Source organism: Aythya fuligula, chromosome 6 (genome assembly GCF_009819795.1).
Source record: "Aythya fuligula isolate bAytFul2 chromosome 6, bAytFul2.pri, whole genome shotgun sequence".
Lineage (NCBI taxonomy): Eukaryota > Metazoa > Chordata > Aves > Anseriformes > Anatidae > Aythya > Aythya fuligula.
This window is the reverse complement of record NC_045564.1, coordinates 22,522,227-22,543,984: the sequence shown is the minus strand read 5'-3', so window position 1 is coordinate 22,543,984 and position 21,758 is coordinate 22,522,227. Positions and strand designations below refer to the sequence as shown.

Sequence of the window (21,758 nt, the reverse complement as noted above, 5' to 3'; positions counted from 1 at the left end):
TCAGAGACTTCTCTCTGAACGCAACCTGAGGGACCAGGGTTGTGCAATGACCAGATTCTCCCTGGGAAGACTGGAAGTCATCTGCCACGGCACTACATACAAGGGAAAGGAAACTTTCCAGTGCTCTACTGCTGTGTGCTGCCTTGTTTTTGTTTGCCAGTTTTAAGAATCTTGTATTTTTTGTTTGAAGGTTTGTAAACATGGATTCATATTTGATTTTACGTTCATCATCTGCCTTTGTGTTTTGAGTGATTTCAGATTACTGCACTGACAAGCATGAACTGATACGGTTCCTTGTGGGTTAGACAGATGTTACGACAGGGTTCTGATTCACCTAGGAGGAGTCATGCATACAGGAACATTGCTTCAGATTTCTGGAGATAGCTGGATACTTCTCCAGCCAGCTGCAGCAGCCTTCCTGGGAGCTGGCAGCTCCTCGAGCTGAAAGCCAGCGCCCCACAGCAACTAACCAGCCTCAGGAACGCGCCCTGCAACTGCCACCCAAACCCATACCCCAGTTCTGGGTTTCACTCCTCAGGCACACTAAAAATCGAAGTGCCACACGTGTCTCAGATGTCTGAAAGGACTGAAGCCTAACACTGCTACGCTGCAGTACCCAGATGACAGAATGAATGAGATATAGTTAACCTGTGGAGTCACAGCCACACTTTCTTGAAGCAATGCACCATCTGGTAGAGGAGATTTAGATATAAAAGAACAGAAAACAATAGAAGGTAAGAAAAGAAGCAAATCTCCTTCTCACTTAAGTGGAGAAACAGAAAATCTGCCCAAAATAGCATGTGAGAGTGCCGCTAAGAGACTGTCAAGGAACGGCATCAGTGATAAGCCAAAGTCACCGTACATTCAGTTGCCAAAACGAAATGCTCCATTTCACAAACAGAGAAATGTCAGGCAAGACTAAGCTTGATGCTCACCTTGCTCTGCTGCTTCTGCTGTTCTTCAACCAAGAAACCAAGGAAAATTAGGCCCAAATCAGGCTGCACAGAACAAAGGCTGATTTGTTCCCACCACAACTTCAGTGAAGTTCTGCAGGACCAACCAAGCAAGTGAAAATCAAAACACCCACTCCATTTTACACATCATTTTCCGAAAGCAGATTACTTTAAACAAATAAGACACAGAGCAATGATTTCCTAAACTGGTACAATTAAGTGAACAACAGGGCTTTCACGAGGATGCATGAACAAAAGGCTATTTTTGTTAACGTTATATATTTATTTGTCTGCATTCGTAGTTATTATCTCTGATTTTGCAACAGACCCGAAAGCTGATGTATCATCATACTATACCATAAATTCAGAAAAATGGACACCTTTGAAACACAGTAACTATACTTGTGTTTTAAAGAGCTTATCACATTTCAATCCATTTGCTAGATATTTTAATCCAGTGAATCTCAGTGCATGAGTTAGGCCTTAGAATTGGTATAAAGTTTTATTGTTAAAATCAATCTACTTAAACCAAAATAAACATTACTAATTTAAACCGTGATACACAAACTAATTCAAACTGACAGAAACCTAGCACAACCTGAATCTGCTTAAAGCACACCCCGACCAGCACTCGGTTACTTCAGCTGCAGTTTGAGAGCACTGTGTGTCAGCACACAGCTGCAGCTACTCTGCTGTAACTACAGTCCCTTGAGGAAAGCAGAGCCAAACCTGTGCTAATCACAGTAACCAGCCCCTGTAGCACATGATTTCTTGTTGTGTGTGTGTTTTGCTAAGTTGCTGGGTTGAAGGCTTGTGCTTATCTAACACATGCTTCTCCCCCATGTTTCTCCTCTATTAGTAACTCATCCCTTCCCTTTCCTGTTGCATCAGGAAGCTGCAAATACAGTGGCTTCTGCAGTGCTGTTATAATTACCACAGCACACTGTAATTCTGAAACGTATGCAAAATAAGTAACAATTACTTCAACGAGGTTTTTGAAGGCATTTAAATGTGGTTCTGTTGGCTTTCTAGAAATCTTCTGACCAACATGCTCCAGCCAACATCAAAACACTTCCAAACACCTTTTCATTAGGACTACAGCTTTATACGCCTTCACGCTGTTCCCTAAATAAGCTCTTTTAAAAACAATCTGAGGCAGAAACAGAAAAAAAACATCCCTAAGAACCCGGAAATGGAGCTGTGAGGGGAGAAGCAAACGAGTTCCTATTCTCCATTGACTTCTTTTGTTATATCCCATCTCACAAAACAAGCAGACATCAATTTTAATGAAAACTTTGGAGATGGAAAAAAACGCTGGCTGAAACAGCTATCGTTTCTTGTTAGTTACCAGAAAAAAATGCATAGCAAACTCCCATTACTTTTATTAACTTGATTGCAGTACTGTGCTGCTGTTTTAGGAGCCATCACAAGCTCTTGGGAAAGGATTTTCCCCTCCCTTCCTTCCCCTCTCCACCCCGCCAGTAATCCTAGTTTAAAGGATCTAACCCTTCTGAAATGTGTTAACTCAAGCACTTTTTTTTTCTTCTTTAAACAGTTGGAAGTTTCAGGAAAAAAAAATGAACCCAAAAGAAAACAGCAGATGTTCAAGACCCAGGCTTCCATTTTCCCTTCCACATGAAGCTTACTGACAAAGATACAAACTTTAAACAATAAAACTTCCAAAGAGATAAAAATATACTATTTACCCTTTTAGAAATACTAAACAAAAACTTTAAATTGCCAAATACAGATAAGAATCGTATCACTTTGCATAATCTGTACCATCATGACTGACAAGATAAGATGCTTCCTTTTATTTCTTTCATTCACGTTTGTCTTACAAGTATGGAAACCCACTGACTGAGCAGTTTTGCTCTCCTGAGAACAAAGCAGTACTTTACAACCTTGGAGATGCACTTAAAAATTTAAAATAGATGCTGCTTAATATTAAGAGCCAAGTCTCCTTAAAGGGAGGTAGACTGTACAGATTGTGTACGATGTAAAGGGAAATTGACCTGGTCAGGGCAAGCTGACAAAAGAAAGTGACCAAGTCTTAAAACTCAGAAACAAAAATAAGCTAAGCCCATGCGTTCAGGTAAGCGCTCAGTAAGGGTGCCACAGCCACCTGGTCTCGCTGCTGCTGGGGGCTGTGTGCCGTGAGGGGTCACACCAAGCTCTGCCTGGGTCTCTCTCACACAGACACAGGAAACAGAAACGATGAAACCGGGTTACAGGTGGAGCTTCTCGATACCTTAAACCTACAGATAGAGTGAGAAGCTCAGCTGTATTTTTAGTCTCAGACTGGCCAAAGCTTTCTTCGCTTAACCCCCTTCTTGAGCCTCGAACAAAACCCAACCTGTGGCACAGCGCCTGATGTTAACAGAGCTGCACAGAAAGATTAATCAACAGCTTTGCATGTCTGTCCTTAAACAGGCCAAACACCAAATCAGTGTTAAATTCCTCACGTGCAGCTACGCCCAGCTAATCTGCTTGAAAGCAGCAAACTATGTAAATCTACTTACATGGGCGAGATAAATATGACACTCATCAAAACGTAACAAGAAGCACTGTTGCCGGGCCAAGCTGCCGGGAGGCCTGACCACAGTGGGCTGTGGCGGGTGGGCCACCGCGGTCACCTCCGTCACCTCCGTCCCAGCCCTGGGCAGCTGCCGGCTCTGCCTCTGCCAGAAGCCCGAGGGGAGCAGCCTCGCTGCACGGAGCGCTTCCGTCAGATATCTGCGCTAGCTCTCTGGATTCAAGGAGCAGATGGCAGGAGAAAGCCTAATTTTCCCATTTACGATAATTTTACAGTGTGTAGAAATATTTACTTCGGAGGAGCGCCTCCCGATTTACATGAGAATACCGAAGGCGGGAGCAGGGACGGAGCCATCAGCTCTCAGCACAACACGCCGGGGCTGAGCAGGATATTGTGTGTCGCGTCGCTTCCTCAGCCTCACGGATGCACACATGTGTGCTCTTTGCATAACTCGTGTAACCTTGTTAGCAAAAATATTAGATTACGCCTACCTTCTTCAGAGAGGATGCGTGGTCACGAGCACTGTGATAGGTTATTATTGCAGATACTGCATGGGTTTTAGCCTTCAACTAGACTTGAATCTGCATTTCCATAAAATCATCAGAGTTGCTACTCATTTTGACCATGCCTAACTTTTAACACAACCTGGCAAGAGGTGTTTTTTTTTTGTTTTGTTTTATTTATTTTTTAAATATGTCCATTGACCCATAATGCAGGAAATGCTATTGGAAATACAACTTCAGAAACCCTATTTTAGTATTCTTACAAGCACCCTAAAACACAGAAAGGATTAGACACCACCTAATCGCATCTGACCTGAAACTGAGGATACTGACTGGCTTCTACATGCCTGAGTTACACACTGAAATAGATACAACAGATAACAAGCATAATAGTGTAAGCACAGATTCGTTTATAAAACAAAATAGAGTTCTTTGGGAAAACAAAGAGAGAGTATGGGCAAAACTCCGGACCTACTGTAGCTAACTAGAGGCTTGCCAGCATTTTAAATGAAGACAGAATTTCACATTACATTACAATGCCTTAAAATAAATCAAGAGTATCACAATGACTTTTACCAGCAAACACAGTATCTAGTATTAAACTACCTGAATCTGCTACAGAGTCTTAAAAATGTAACAGAAAAATACCGAAAATGAAGTGCTGTTATAACATCATTCTGATATCATGTATGCCACAATGCAAATAGAGACACACACACACCCTGCTGAAAACATTTTAGTTTCATTTTGAAGTTACTTATTTTTTCCCCAGGCTCATATACTAGGAGCTGTTAGCAGAGGACATCTAGCTGCTCCTTTTACAGACGATGGCAGGCTACTTTTCCTACAATATTTGGTCTCTTGGACTAAAATACAATTGTAACTCTATTGTCTGAATATGGATTGCATAGAGCACAAAAGGAATTAATCTGGACTGTTTCTAGTTATCATGAAAAAAAACGAAGAATTAGGCTCATAACACTCCTCTGTATTGTCTGGCATCAGCTCACCCCTGCAGGTGAAGCCCGAGTGAAAGGGAGATCGGAAAGTCAGTCTTTAAACGGCCTCAGCCCACATGAATGAAGTTAATGGGAGTTTTCCAGGGACTTCAAGGGAGAAAGGCGCAGGCCCCAGCTCCTTGTGTAGGAAGCGTTTGAGCGGAGAATGGCTACACGCTAACAAAAGAAACCTCTGGTACCCAGGGTCTTAAGACCACATAATACCCCCGCATTCACCTCTTTCCCTGCCTATTGACAGGAAAAAAGGGTCTGTTTGTTTTTCCGATTCAGTGTGCCCTTTCAGCCCTCTGAGCCCAAGGAGCACACGGCAGCGCGAGGAGCCCCTGGCTTATCGGCGCGCCGCAGGCCGGCCGCTCGCTCACATCCGCGGGCAGTGGGAGCCTCGCCCCGCGCCCGGGCCCGCCAAGGCCCCACCGAGCCGGCATTAATGGCCCTTTCAGGGAGAGGATCGAATAAATTGGCTTCATTTACAAAGTATGCAGAAGCGCCAGACAAGATCGTCAGCGTGGGTGTATCCAGGGCATTTATTAAAACCAAACCAAAACCAGCACACACAATAAGCATGTTTTATTGCGTATGGACTTGAACGCTTCAAGTACAAGATACAAAGATAACTCCGTACACTGTTAGGCAGCATCTGCAGAGCGCCACTGAGATAGCACACAAGCGATTCTTATCAAAAAGATATTTCTCTAAAACGAGGGCGGAGAAGAAAGGAAACAGCGATTTTTGTGAGCTATGACTTAAACTCTAAGAAAACGCAGGAACCGAACTTGCGCTGTCACGGGGGTTCCCTGCGCAGAGCCGCGCACGGAGGGCCCGCGGTCCTGCCGCCTGTTCCAGCGGCCCCATGCGCAGCCGCCTGCGCCCACCTGCGGAGGGGTTTGTCCACCTGGAAGAAGGCTGCCACGGCGGCATCGGCGCCTGCTGTCACCCTCGGATCTCGCCGGGGACCTCTCCTCCGCTTGCCCTTTGGGGCACAGCTACAGAACGCGTTTTCTGACCAGCTTAAAGACGTACTTTTTGAAAAATATCGTAGGTTCAGCGAGAAGTAAGCGTTTCTTACTAAGTACAGTCACGTTAACGCCAGCATTTCTGGTGGGGGGTGCATTTTAAAAGCACAGCCGAAGACCCAACGGCCCAGCAAGGTTGCAGTCCCTCTATTTTATTTTCGGCGGCTGAACAAGCAAGCGAGCAAGCAAATACCTCTCTCTCAGTACAGCTCCATAGATGCGAGCGCTCCGAGCTTATCGCAATGATCTGTCTGCCCAGAAAATGTCACAGGATTTCCCTTGTGTACTTCAAGGGGGAGAGAAGGGGAAAGTCTGAGGCTGGGCTGCGCCAGCGGGTTCCCGGAGGCACGTCCCAGCGAAACGAGCGAGCCCCGAGCCTTTTGGCCATTTCACGCGAGGCGAAGAAAAAAAAAAAAAACACACACACACACACCCGGCCCCAAGTTTCGCTTTGCAGCCCGGGTTGCGACACCGGGCAGGGCTTTTTTAACTTGTTGCCGAGCTCGGCGGGGCCGGCAGCCGCCCGGCCCTGGGCGCCCCGCCGCTAAGGTCACCCGGCGGAGGCCGCCCGGGCGCTCGGCAAGGTCACGGCGCCGTTTTTAAGAGGAGACCTGGGGAGGGGAAGGCGGGTGGAGGGGAGGGGGGAGGTGGTGTCTTTTTTGCGAATCCCAGCTCTGCAGAAGCGAGCGGCGGGGCTGCAAGTTGCAGCCGAAGGGGAATCGCCACCCCCTCCCCGCTCCCCCGGACGGAGGAAGAAAAAAAAAAAAAAAAAAAAAGAGAGAGAGAGAAAAGAGAAAAAGCGGGGGTGGGGGGCCCACGGAACCCCGCCGCCCTTACCTGCTTCCTATACGGCGTCCGGCTGCCGCCCGCCGCGCTGCTGTTGCCGCTGGGGAAGATCATCGCCCCGCCTGATCCCCAGCTCCCCCCCGGGATGGGGAGCAACTTTGGCGGCCGCCGGGCTGCGGCGCGGCGGGGCTGCAGGGCGCCCCCCGCCTCCGTGCCTCCCCGCCGGCTGCGGCTGCGGCGCGACCCTCCCGGCCCCCCGCGCGGCTCCGCTCCGCTCCGCGCCGACCCTAGCCCTCCGCGGCCGCCCAGCCTGCCATCAACGGGCGCCCATTGACCGCCGGCGGCTTCCCCGGCCCGGCCGATCCCACCTCCCGCCGGCCCCAACCACCGCCCAGGAGGAGGGAGCGAGCGAGCGAGCGAGGGCCGAGCCGCGGAGCGGGGAAGCGCGGAGCGGGCACGGCGCCCGGCGACCGCCCCCGGGGCCTTGCGCGGGCGGCGGCGGCGCGCTCGCGGGGCCGGGGCGCGGCCGCGGGGCGGCGCGGAGCGGGCCGAGGGGCGCGCCCCCGCGGCGCGGAATGGTCGCGCCTGGGGGGGGCCGGGGGGGCGCGGCGGGCCCGCGGCGGAATGCGCGGCACGCGGGGACGGGCGCAACTTGCGGGCATTCCGCCGCGGGCCCGCCGCTGACTTTCACCCCCCGAACGGTGCCCGGGGGTGTGTGGGGGGGTTAAAAACGGGAGTTTGGAAGCGCGAAGTTTTGCTGCGGTAGGGAACGGGAGGCTGTCTGGGGGAACGCTGCTCCAAGCCGTCGTGGAGGCTGCTTTGGAGGCGCAGGAGTGGTGTGGTCTGCAGAGAACTGGGGCCTAGGACACGTTGCATAATAACAGCTGTTGGGCAACAGGGCTGGGAGACAGAAAGAGACTGAGAGGAAACATTTCCAGGTCCACTCGCGCTTACTCTGCCCTGTTTACATCCCACTCCTCGGCCGTGGCGGTGCACTAGCTTTGAAGAAGCCCACGCTTACAGTGCTGTCATGCCACTGAGCTGATTGGTGACATGGCCAAAGACCTTCTGGTGCAGACATGCATCACCAAACACCTTTTGGTTCTTCTTCCTCTTTCTGGCAGTAAGGTGGCCCTAATCTCACACACAAGTACAATGAAAATAGCTGGGCAGAAACAACAACTTGCCAGGTAGCTCATTCCTCACAGGTCAAGCAGCATCGTGCAACCATTCTGACAGTACTCGTATTTACAAACGCCATCATCTTCTTTTATTCTTCACAAGAAATAATCACCAAATATTTTGGCATCCTGATATACTGCCACCACCCATTTGAGCTCATTTCAGCACTGCAGCACAAGCAGTGCCACTTGGCAGAGCTACGTTCTGCATGACTTCCCTTTTCCTCCTCTCCAAGCCCTGCAGCGGGTCTCCTTGGGCCCAGCCCCGATTCCATAACATGCCTGAGGGCTGCCAGTACCAAAACCACCGCAGGCACTGACACAAGTGGCAATCCCTGCTCTTGAAAAATGTTTGATGGAGTGGGTATGTACCAGCAGACTGCGTGCCAGGTCAGGTACTGTCTGTCTGTGCCACTCTTCCTGCAGGATCACACACCATTTGCATTGCCCCTGCTGCCACGGAACTAGCACAGCAGCTGAAGCTAGGATAAAGTCATATCCCCCAGTCTGGCTGAGGTGTAACTTCATGCACACTGTACATCAATAGTGGTGGCTATGCTGCTGGAAAGGTACTGGTTGGGCAATTGATTCTGGGTGGAACCTTTTTTTTTTTCCTCCTCTGATGAGATTAGTTTTCCTCAGATCGTTTCCTTTGTCTGGTTCAGTATGTGGCTGTGCTACAGCTTGTGCGTAATGGAGGAGGTAGCACGGGAGCAAAGATAGGCAGCCACAAGAGGGTGGATATGACTGCTTGTTTTGGCAGCAGCATCAGATTATATTGGCTTAATCTGTTCATGTACCTGTGGCTTAATTTGATAGAAATGTAGCTGTGTGCTCATGCCTGCCCTGGGTGTAGTGCAGTAGGTGAGCTGCACTCCAGTCTTACTTGTTACAGACCCATGGTCACAGATGGCACCATGGGTCTGTAATCAGCTTCAGTGGCAAAACACTGTCTCAAAAGCTGTACAAACTGAACTGTGAAAGGCTATTTCTGCTCCAAAATGTGCTCAACAAATGAAGAATAAAAGTGGTATTATTCTGCATGGTATTCTGGTTAACAAAGGGGTGACAAAGCTTCACTCTGCTACACCTCCACCAGGTCTTTGTTAGCTGGGGATGCTCAGAACGGCCACACCTTCCCATCTCAGGGAAAAACCTTTTCAAAAACCATCAGTCATCCCCTGCTTCCTCCCCTCTCCTCTTCCTGTCCCATCCCCAGGCCAGCAGAAGGGACGCACACGATGTGTACTATATGAGGCCTATTTGGGGGCATTGGGAATGTTGGGAATGAGCTGAAGAACAACCCAACTCAGTGGCTGAAATTCCTGCCCTGCTCCGCTGCCACACCAACCCACGACATTTGTGAGTCCAACAGGGATTTCCCTCGGCTGGGTTCAGTATGTGACATGTCTCCCTCGCTTACCCTTACTCTTTTCTAGCACACCATAAAAACATACAACAGCAAATAATTCTCTAAACATCTACTAGATCACCATCAACTGATACCTGCTTGTTCAGTTGTGTTACAGGAAAACATATTATAGAATTTTCTGGGAAGAAAACCTTGGTGTCCTATCCTATGTGCTAATCTACCTATCAAGTTTTCTGCTGTTCTGATGTAGGGCCTGAGCAATCTGTCCCCACTCTTGTCTTAAATGGAGAACCAGCTGCCTCCCACTACCTCCTCGAAGGTTATCAAGAAGACAGAGCCAGGCCCTTTACAGCAGAGCATGGCTGGAAGGAAAGACCTAAATTGAAATGACTAGACACAAGGAGGGTCACGGCCCAGAGAGCTTGTGCAGTCTGCAACCTTGAACATCTTCAAGACCAGACTGCATCCAGCCCTAAGCTACCTGATTTGATCTCTTTGCTGATGCCGCTTTGACAAGAGCACTCCCAAGGTCCCTTCCAACCTGGACCTCGGCTCACCTGAAAAAGCTGCTTTGGTCTTTCCCAGAACACAGGCAAAATGATTTCTGTGTAAATCCCTGCATTTCAGATTAAGCTGACAAGGTTCTAGACAATTCCCTGGACTTTTCAGTAGATATGATACATCAATTCAAGATACTGATAACTAGTTCCCCTATGCGTTTTCTGGGATTCAAGCATGCTTTGTAGGCCAAGAAGACTTTTAGTTTTACAGGCTTAGCAATTCCAAAATTGAAACAGACTTGCAGGTAGGCAGGCATCTTGCTGGTTTCAGTTATAAAGGAGCAACTCTTTTTGTTTCTGCGGGAAAAGGTGACCATGGGGGCTAAGAATACCCATGTTAATTATCTGTAAAAATTATGTCCAGAGCTTCTTTAATTAACCCAGAGTTACTTATTTAGAAATAAGGAAAACTTGCCAAGCAGATCTGGCCTGTTTTTGATCTAAAACATTGTGATTACATGTTTTTACGTACAGTCAGAAATGTAGGTTTGCAAAGAGACTGGGTAAATACAGGAAGATTTCTCTGAAAACCTGAAGACAACTGGAAGTCCTCAAGGATCTATCAAATAACATTCGTCAATCTTAACAGGAGGCTGGTAAAACTAACCCATTGCTTTAAAAACAGTTCTACACATTTAAACTGCTACTTTTTCATTCCTGTTCTAAATCAAATCCATGGCTTCCCTTATTTATCTCAACCTTCAGCTGAAGCAGTTAGCTCCCCATAGGGCATTCAGTGCCTCTGCAGGACAGATGGTTCCTCAGCCTTGGATCTGCTTTAAAAAAGGAAACTTTATTCTGTTGCGAAACCCTCGGAGTCCAGATTGGATGTCCTGAGCTTCCTCATAACCCCACTCTCGTGCCAGGACAAGTGAAGCTGGCCATGCGAGGACCTCCTCAAGCCCCATCGGTGGTGGGGCGGTTGTGGGCACCTTACTTCTCCACGTGGATAGCACATGAAAGGCCTATGAGCTTTCCACCACAATGCTCATTTGGTTGAGGATCCACCCTCTCATCGCACCCTGTCATATGTAAAAAGATACAAAACAGAGTAGGCTGGAGGCTGAGCCACAGAAATGTAAAAATACATTCGAATACCCTATGCAAGCTAAGGAAACAGTATGCGGGGCTGAACTTTGAGAGATATTAAGCACTTCCTGAAATGTGTTAATAGTGGGGTATGGGAAGCTGAGTATCATATAGAAGCAGATTTTTAATTTTAGCATCGAATTATTCAGAACTGAGATGAAGAAAAGCATTTATAACAGCTGACGGAACAAGGTAAACTTCATCACATGGGAAGCTCCTTTAGAGATAATCTCCTCATCGTTTTTGTTGTTATTTAAATATCCCAAGTATGCAGGAACAACAAAATCAGTATCTTCCTAAGTGAAGAAGAGAAGAAAGGGTCAGTAGAAATGGGACACATTATAGCCATGAACATGCAAAGGTTTTTTTTTTTTTTTCTTTTCTGTAGAAAATGAAAATTATTAAGAAACAATGGCTTCTGCAGATGCATATGATCTACTAAGAAGCAGGTATTGCACACACAATGAGAAACTATTGTCTAAGAACACCATCTTGAAAACAATCACAGGAGTATATTCAACAATAAGAAAAGAATCTCCATGACAATCAGAACTGAAATCTGTTTCAAATATTGGTAACAAGATACCAAATTATTTATGTTCTGGATTAGAACATATAAAAGTAAATGCTATTTTAGCGCTGTACAATATACCAGCTCAGAGTCACTATCACAGATTTCTGTTGAAAACTCGTGATTAGCACCGATCAGCTCATTCTCTCTGGGAATCCTCCCACCTAAGTCTTTAATTTTCCCATCACCTCTGTGGTTTTTGTATAGGTTTTTCTCCTTAAATCCAACACTTGCCTGTGAAACAAAGACCAGTTCTCTACTCCATTTAGTGCACACCGAATGCCTCTGCCTTGGCCACTGGGTTGTGCCTCCCTTGGCATGCTCAGACTCCTCCTATTCATTTCAGCTTGCACTTCATTCCTTCCATGCTTCCTTAAATGTTCCTGGACGGACACTTCATAAATTGCACAATTACAAGTAATTGTTGTCATTTCTTCAATGATTACTAGTGTTAAGAACACGAACATAGAGAGCAACACAATCTATTGTTTAATGCCATGCCAGCATTTTACATTATGGCATGCATTATTTATTCTTTGAAAGCTATGACAAGATGCTACTTTACAGAAGTATTTCCACTGTCAAACACCCCCTTCCTAAATATATCCTGTATATTCTGGGAAGCACAAGTACAAAAGAGAATTACTGTAAAGAATTATTATACAATGGGAATTTAAGGAAGCTGTTCGTAATTGGTAATTGAAACACAGGACAAAATCCAATCTTGATTCGTGGAATTAACTAAAATGATCCAAAAGATCTGAATTCTGTCTTTAGCTTGACAGCATTGCCAAACACTTGTTTTAAACTATAAAGCAAACAAAGTCTGTAAACAGTTGCCAGATTTATTATAGAAAAAAAAAAAAAAGTCTGAAATGACAAAGTATATAGTGGTTTTTCTTTTTTCTACTTTGTTATTAACACTGTAGGAAGTTGTTCATCATTACATTACAACATTTATGCTTTATGTGAAACTAATAAGAGCTCACTGTTTTGACATACTTTTTCAACTTTTTTTTTTTTTTTTTTTTTTACATTTTGAGTGGAGTAAATTTAGAGACCAGCAGGAAAAGAAAGTGAAAATATCTACTAGATATTTTCTACAAACAATCAATGAATTTATGTGGCTGTTTATTATATATTATTTTTACATATTTACATTTTTAATACAAATATTAATAAAGGATGACGAAAAATCTAGAAATGCACAAATATTTTTTTCTAAAACTTCGGAATTAGTTTTGCTCTAAAGCAGAGTTATATTTTATATTTGCTGGTTTTCCAATAGAAAAGCGGCTCTTTCTATCCACAATTAATTTGGTTTTAGTGTATGAGGTTTTTCTGGATAAAAATTGATGTGGGCCAGATTTACATGGTTATCTTTTACACTTTTTATTAGAATCTTAGAAGTAATGAAAGAAACTAAAAGTCTCCTGCAATTAAAATATGTTTAAGACTGAGAACAGTTAATGACAGTGAAAAGATAAATCACTAGACAGTAGCTAGAGTGGAAGGTCTGACCGAAAATCAGCCAGACATCAATTTTATTCCTTTGTGTGTCATTGTCTTGGTATCTAAGTGCATGAAACAGCTTCAGATTTGTCAGTGCTCTGCACTTATGGGGGAGAAAAAAAAATAAAATAAGTAGGACCCTTACGTGTTCTTTCCATATCTATAAAATGGGACATATACTTTAAACCCTTGAATGAAACATGCACTCTAGGCATTATGAACAGATTTGGTAATAAAAAATGAGAAGCAGTCTGTAATCACAGTACACTTTATACCTGAAATGGGTCGTCATGGGAAAAGGCAGAAAAAGTCACTTACAATGTGATATGCCAAAAAGGATGGAGTTAATGTCACTAGTGCAAAGCCAGGCTTGTGCATTTAAGCCACACACTTGAAGAAAATGTGAGGAAAAACCTAACCAAACCCTGTTCTGCAAACCTCTGCTGCAGACAGCAGTCGTCTTCTCCGCAACAGCAAGAGAGACGAGCCAGACTGGAGATTTTGTATAGTAGGTGTATACATGTTGATATCTTGGAACAGAAACGTAAAACACCTCTCTTTCCAAACAATGATGCTGTCCTAAGATGACTCTTCTTGCTATTTTTTTTCTTTCCCTAGAACGAAGCACTGCTGTATTTGTTTGACAAATACTGGTGGTCAAGTGAAGAACTGGCAGCCGCACCTACTGACAAGCACTGTGCAAATTTTTTCTGTCCTCACACACTTCCTTGTCAATTAACCTCATTTCTGACCTGCAAATGTCTTTACAGCGCTCAGGCTCCCCTGAGCACACTGACAGCACGGCACTGGTTCTGTGGGGTTGGTTTATTTCGTCTCACTGGGAGGGTGAGAAACTAATTTCCATATAGGTTTCAAGGCAGTGTATCAATTTTATCTGTCTCAAAATTATAGCCTTTACCCTAAGAGTTTGTTTTATAATCGCATATAAACAGAAAGACATTAGTTTATAATACACAATCTGATTACGATGACCTAATTTAGAATAAGAAGGAAAGAAACAAGATCATGTGGCAGGAGTTGAGCAAATATTCAGCTGAGTCTGAATCTTATCTCTTTTTCAGTATCTTTAAAATAAAAGTATCTACATAAACCTTGATAGAACTGTTCCTGAAGTACCTGCTGTAGCTTACATCTCTGACAGGCATTACAGTTTTCAGTCGTCCAAAGAAGCTGTAAACTGACTGAGGGGGCTGGACCAGATGCCCTCCAGAGGTCCCTTCCAACCTCAATCTTCCTGTGATTCTGGGGGTCTGAAACTTTTTTTTTTTCCTCCCCTAAAAACACTCCCTCTCCGAGGTTCGAAATTGCATACTCATTATGTTCGCATCAGCTACACAACACCATGTAACACCGAACAAAATGATCAGCAGGTATGTTCAGAGTAAGAAAATTCTCCCTCCCATGTATATTCAGCGCTCATAAATGTCATCCACCTGGTGGTCATGACAGTAAAAATCTCCACTAGCAAGATGTTTGGCATCTGCTGTGGAAAGTTCCTCACACCCTGTGCTTCATTGCAATTTGCAGAGACCACTCTCCAGGATGAAAGAGCAAAAGCTTGCTCTCTGCTAATGCAGCCCTTCCTCCTGTGCTGCTGCTGTGAAGGTGCGAGATGTGGCTGGTGCATCACAAACACCTGAAAAGCAGCAGTAGGACACTAAAGCCATTATCTGACACCCTGTACAGCCATCAGCTGCGATCGGGTTTTGTTTTTTGCCACCACCACTCTGAACTAAACTAGCAACAGACTTCAGAGCTGTCCCAAGTCTCTCTTTACCTTCCAGGCCATGAAATAAATGCTTATTTGCATGCATTTTTAAAGCACGAGTCACTGCCCTCAAGGATTTGACTTTATTCCGAGATGCATTTCACACAGCAGTCCCCCAGGTAAGATTCCTGTTTCCCATTTGTGTTCAGTACTTGTAGCATTCACCATTAGCACCATCATTTCAGTTCCTGTAATTTTAAATTCAGAGACAATCTGAATATTTATGCACAGTAATCAGTAAATTAATCAAGATGGCTGGGACAATTTATTGCAGGGAGTAATTCACAGAGTTACTGAACTAATTGTTCTATACTAAGTGTCAGGAGCTGGCAGCAGCACAAATCATGGTGGGAAAATATTTCATTGCATCATAATTAAATTGTATATTTATTTAGGTAAATAGATTCTTAAAGCTGTTTCCAACACATTCTTGCAAGTTGGATTCAAACTATCCATCAGATACCTCACAACCATATTTCACATGCCTGTTTGCCAGTACCCGTGGACATAAATCAAAGATAAAACAGAACGAAGGCCTGGCCTGGTCAGCAGGAGCTTCACCAGCAGGTCCCAGGTTTCACCCAGAATGAAAGCATTTACACTGTGCTTTTGTGAACTACTCACAGCACATAATCCCTCAAGGACAATGAAAAGGAGGAAATCTTCTGCTCCTTTTCCCCTTCCTGCTCCGAGCATCATGGTTTCAAACTCTTTGTCTGATCCTTTCGTTCCTTTACTTGCTGGTTGACTCAGCAACCCGACAGAAATCTTTCCTCTTTTTGTTCTGCCATGACAGGTGAGCTGGGGCACCGAGGTGTCCGGCAGGACCATCACAAGTGAAGTGGCAGGAGGGCACAGCCAGGAGAAGGCACAGTGGGGAAGGTGTGTGTCCCTCTGGGAGGAGGCGCTGCTGGATGGGTGGCTTCTCTCCAGCCATGGCTACCTCATGGAGTTTTACTTGGAACATTTTTCACGAGCAACCAGATTTTTAACCACACATTTCCAGTCAGATTCCTGAAAAATGAGGTTACTGCAGCAACCAGCCCCAGGCCAGGTTGCATGGATGGGCTGCAACAGAGGTGGGGGAGTGAGTCTGGATAGCACAGGAATTAGGCTGAACTTTCGCCCCCCGTTTGATCAGTCTTTGAAGTTCTTCACTGCCTTGGCAGCTCCTTCCTCTATCTTCCCCATTACAGCTTCTGTCGGAGGCTCTGCATAGCCAGGATTTTCTCAGTTCTGGGATCTTCAAAAAAGAATTTTGCACTAAGCTCCCCAGGGACAGGATCTTCACGAGGTTTCAGCGCTTGCAGTACAACTTCATGTGTCTGTGGAATTCAGGGGTGGAAAACTCCCAGCTGAATTTGCTCAGCAGGGCTCTAAGATAAAAAGGATTTCAGCAAATGGCTACAGCAACCTTCTAGGACTAGTTACTAGGAGGAAATGGATGGTCTTCTGGCAAGAAGCAGATCTGGGTAAGTTTCTCCATGGTATTTTACCATGAATCAACGTGAACATGTGCCCTTGCATGTACATTGGAGGGTTTTGCTACCTACCCATCAAAACCACCAAATAAACAGCTTCCTACTTCAGGACCTGATCCAGGTGCTCCCTGATGTAATCAGTAGTACATGAATAAAGACAACTGGGTAATATCACAACATTGCTTCCAGCCCTAAGAGACACAATTTACTCCTCACTATTCTAAACAATACTGAAAAGTTTCCACGCGCGTATTTGTTTGCATAATTACACATTGAGCTTTGCTGCATTTTTCACAGTTATCTGCCAGATACATTTTTTAACTTGATTGGCCAAAACCTAGTCCAAAATACCATCCAAATGTATTTGGTAAAGCACAGACAAAACGATGTTTGGACAAACAGATGGATTTTGGATACGTGCAGATAACATTACTGCAGAACACAGGCGTATGTACTCTAGAGAAGAGGAGAGGTTAATGACTTTGAAGGGCAAACATGCTTACTTCTTATACCTTCATTGTAATCAGTTACTTTACAGCAGACAGTCTCATTACTATAAATTGCAACTAGAGGCATTTTTGCCTTGCAAAGGAATTCATAAAAACATGTCAGATCATGTCAGCCGAGATGTTATATAAATCACATTCTGCACAAACTGAAAAAATACATTTTGCATCCAAGAAATTTCAGATTGTTTTATGAGTACAGCCCACTGTTTCACAACTCAAGAAGAATTTTCATCAGAATTACAGACACACCATTTAAAAAGATATGAAAAGAAAGTTGAAAATCTAAATATGCCTAAAAGCTTGTATTTTAAGCCCCTGGTTCATTATATTTCCACTAAAGTTGTTACTTCATTCCACAGAAGGGTTGTTCCTAACACTGCCTCAGACCATTTTAGCATATGCATAACTGATACACTTACATCTATGCAATGTAGTGACATTACCTGGAAAAAAAAGAAGCACTCTTAAATCAGCTACAAAGGTACTGACAAGGGCTATGAGTAAAGAAAAGTCCTTATGTTATATTCCTAATTTCAAGCAAATGGCAAGCTCCTGGCACCGTTTTATAAAACCTGTGAAAACTACTAACTTTTAGACATGGCTACAATTTTAGCTTCTTTTATCTAGTTCAATATTCAGTAACCTGAGAAAGAATAGACCCTTTTTTCTAGTGAAGACATACAGTATAATGGTTCATGTCAGTTAATCATGTAGGCACATGATTTTTCAGGAACTAGGCCAGAGCGGAAAAAAAGCCAGAGAGCTGAATTAATCCCTCGGTGACTATATTCAATGGGCTGCGTGTTGGCTAAACCAGAAGATTGGACCAACCTTCTCTCACTCACAATGGAACAGAGAAGTAGGAGAAGCTAAAACTTTGAGATATAAATGACTTAAATTGCAGAACAAAGTCCAATATGATTCTTCATAAAGAATTTTGAAGAAAAAAGGACATATTTTCTATCAAAACATGTACGATTTGATCATACATACATTTGAGCACAATCACACAAAGCAAGTAATTCATATTAAGCTCCCTTACTGTAATTTTTACCATGTCATTGTAGAATATGGCAAAAATCTGTTTATTTTCCTAAGAAATTCAGGTTAAGTCTCTGAAATGTCACCAGTTTAGACAACCTTTAATTTTTTTTTTTAACAAAACAAAAGGCAGTCTTAAATTAACTTGAAAGGTTAATTTTAGAATGCATTACCATAACATTTCCATTTAAAATAATACATGATATTATAATCTGTATTCTATAACATGTATTTCAGATTCCTTGGTTACAGTTGGTTTAATTGCTTTAAATTGTCTAATCACTGATTTCCTATTATGTCTGGCTGATAAAATTCAAGAATTGATGTCAAAACCGTGCTAGAAGTCCTTTGTGGAAACGTGAAGGCTGCCAGGCAATGCGCCACGCAGCAACCACCAGCTGCTTGCTGACTGCTGGTGCCGGCTGCCTGGTAGGCAGCTCACAATGGAAATGATTTTACGATACCTACCTACAGATCTTACCTTGTGCTGGCCTACTAGACTGTTTCTCGCTCCTTTCAAGAACTTTAAACTATAAAATAAACACACTGAAAAGGAGAAAGAAAAAAAAAAAGTCATGCCTTTTCATGCTGAGAAACTCCAGGCTACGGATGACGCATAGCACTTAATGCTATTTACTGTACTACTATAATTATTCGGTAGCTGATCAAACCAATAAACATACAATTTGGCAGTGGGTACATGTTACAGTGAGTAGATGTGAGCTGCTGTTTTTTCCAGAGGCAGCAGTTCCACTCTGCTGCTACTCTTGTACCAGATCTGCCTGCCGAGATGCCTCTCCCCGCCGCGGCCTTCCCTCTCCCCAGCCATGCCAGCCACTTATTCCACCCTTTGCAGCAGACGTCGCCACGCTGCCTCGCTGCATTGAATCAACTGCTCGTCTGGGTGTGCTACGAACTGGAAAATTAAACCAATGCAGCTTAAATTTAAATATACATATTTATTTTTTTCCTAACTGGTTGGTTTCCTGGTTGTGATGTGGAACACAAGTCCATCCTGGCTGGACTTGGGCGCAGAGACAGGAACTTTGAGATCCCGCCCAGCTGCCGAGATGCAGCCTGACTGCAAAGCCCTGACCAGAGTCAAAACTGAAAGCAAGCAGCTACTCAGAGCTCAAGCAGCAGAACATAAAATATTTTAATTTCAGCAGACGTTTCCAAACACTGAATGTCCTTAGCTCTGTCCTGAGATCTCAGTCAAACTTGCAAATGAAATCATCTTTGTTTAAAGCCATGCTTTAGTGAAAGACACTGCAATATATTATATGGTTGAAAACAAATTTAAAAAGCTCCCCAAAGAGCAGAAAAATGCGATTTATCCATCAGAGTTTATCTGAATATCAGTGGTTTAAAAAGCACGGTGGAGATGTTGCACATTTACCAAAAAGCTTAAGTCCACAAATTTCCTCACGTGTACGGCAAATCTTTCTTTAAAAGCTGAAATCATGGTTACAGTAACTTCCTATTCAGTCATTTCCTTAATTAAACCATTGAACTTTAATGTGAAATACAGCCATTACAAAACCAGAAAGGAATCTGAACAATAACAATCCAGTCAAATGGGCAGTGCAATAACCAAAACTGATGTAAAGAATACTGCCTGATACTTTTTGGTCTGAATCAATTACATTGAGATACTAAATCAATTCCCTGAGATACTAAATCAAGTTTTAGGAAACTCAGTATTAGATTAAACACGCAGTAGCCACTCGATGTGATGCAGTGAAAAATCAGCACAAAGATGCTCTCTTTGGTAAAGTTGTTGAAAAAAATGTCATTTTTTTTCCCCAAATTTTTTTGAAGGCAACACTTTTAGTCCAGTGATACATGTGCTACACCATAATCTCCAACATCTGCACTGCTCCATAACTGATGATCACCCAGGGTGAGGCATTTCTTGGTCAATTTTGGTCTCCCTTCTACTCCAATATCACAGTCCCCAGTGGTGCCCAAAATGTCACTGCTCTCATTTTAAACATGCTCTTTCCCTTGGACAACCCCTGCATTCACACCTGTCTTTTCCCAAAAATGATGTAAACACCCAAAAAGCTACTACCACCATGGGGAACACCGGTCAGCACTGCTCACAAGAGCCTGTGCCCTTAGTAGTGCCAGAAACCCAGCCAAGCTCAGGAGCTGGTGATAGATAACTGCCAGCCTTTACCAGAGAAGGAAAGGACCAGCACATGCAGGATGCCAGGAGCTCGGGGAAGGGCTGCCAGTACACTCACACCAATCCTTACCTCATCAGGCACATTAGCGACTTGGAACTAACTGATCGAGTGGGTCCTTAAATAAGCACCACTTTTCCACTGCTTAGGTTGCACTTAAATTTTAAATCGACCTGAAGAGACAATGGCTAATTGTTAAGCTTAAATCTTGCTGCACAGGCTGATACTCACTGAAACGGGCATACTACAACCTGCAGCTCTTCCAGGTATCCCCATACCTCCAATTGAAACAAAACAAAAAATTCCAAATTAAGAGATTACTACCAAAAAAAACAAAGATTTATTCAAGCAGTGGAATAAGACACAGTGGATGGTCTCTCCGCTACTTCCATCAGGGCTCTTCCAAATGTTTCTCCTTTTACTCTTAATTTTATATATATATATATATATATATATACATATCCAGAAAGATAAAAAGTCCTTAATAGCAGGATTTTAAAGTGCATATTGTCTGCAGTTTGATCCAGCTCCCAGACAGTGGGATTTTTTTCTTCCATGTATTCAATAGGAATGGTATCACATTGCTAACTTCAACGCTGCAATCTGATTTACACAGGCCAACCCAAGTGGATAGCTCCTGAAATCAGCTGGATCCTTTTACGGGTATGAAATAAAACTGTACAGATAACAGTGAAGATTGGGTGTTAGGGCTAGAGCCTGCTGATTTTTCTAATTGGCTGCAGTAACACATCAGTACAGCCTCCCGGACTTTGCCAGCCGATTGCTGCATGGGACCTGCATGGGACCGTGCCTTTGCATTGGGAATGCCCTGCAGCAGCGATCTTCAGATAAACAGAAACCTTATTTTCACAGGTGTAAATCCAAACTGATGACTTTTTGGTCCGGTTTACAAATCTGGTTTGGAATGAATTCTGTATTTCTGTGTTGCTAGGTAAGGCACCACAAGTATCAATGGGATAATAATTAAGCAATAATAGCCATAATAATATTGTGAAATCCGTATGTACAAGATAAGGCCCTAATCTTGCTGGATAATACCATGCCAACTAACTACTTTTCCCTTAAAACTAAAGAGAAAAGCCCATGATATTCAGTACCATGATATTAGTAATACTGCTTTTACTTTACAAACTACTTAGATAAATACTTTTCAGTAAATATTTATTAAGAAAAGAAAACAACATCAACAACAACTACTTATATAACAGCCCAGTTAAACAGACAGACACGCAGAGATACTGAGGCTTTGTTTATAATGAAGATGCTTTATTAAAGAGAAAATAAATCTGCTTCTGGGCTGGATCTCCAAACTGAAAGGGTTTTTCAGGTGATGGAAGTGAGCATTGTGCTAGGTCTCAGGCCTGATTACTTCCTGCAGGGATGGTTTTGTCATTGTGCCACCACCCCTCCCCAGTGACTCCTAAACAACCCAGGGTCACTGTGTCCTCTCTTTAATTAGTATCTCACTGCTGGAGGGAGGGGAGAATGTCAAGGAAAAAAAGAATGAGAAGACACTGTAAACAAAGGTCCTCAGGGGCATCTTAACAATTTGGACAAGGAATGGAAAAAATGCTCAGTTCTTTTGCTGGCAGTAAGAAGGAAAAAAATGGTCAGGGTGGGCAGAATTTTGATT

The 21,758-nt window shown here is 43.9% G+C and overlaps 1 protein-coding gene across 3 annotated transcripts in view; it reads right to left on the bottom strand.

The window, feature by feature from the left end:
* Positions 1-21,758, bottom strand: part of RBMS1 (RNA binding motif single stranded interacting protein 1) — a 146,236-nt gene that overhangs the window by 84,801 nt on the left and 39,677 nt on the right. The window contains exon 1 of one of the 3 annotated variants that reach the window (XM_032189691.1): positions 6,862-7,008. The exons of the other annotated variants lie outside the window; for them this stretch is intronic. Within the exon in view, the coding sequence (XP_032045582.1) occupies positions 6,862-6,924 (63 nt within the window). The 5' untranslated portion in view covers positions 6,925-7,008. Of the gene's footprint in view, positions 1-6,861; positions 7,009-21,758 lie in introns of those variants that run through there. 3 annotated transcript variants of the gene reach the window in all.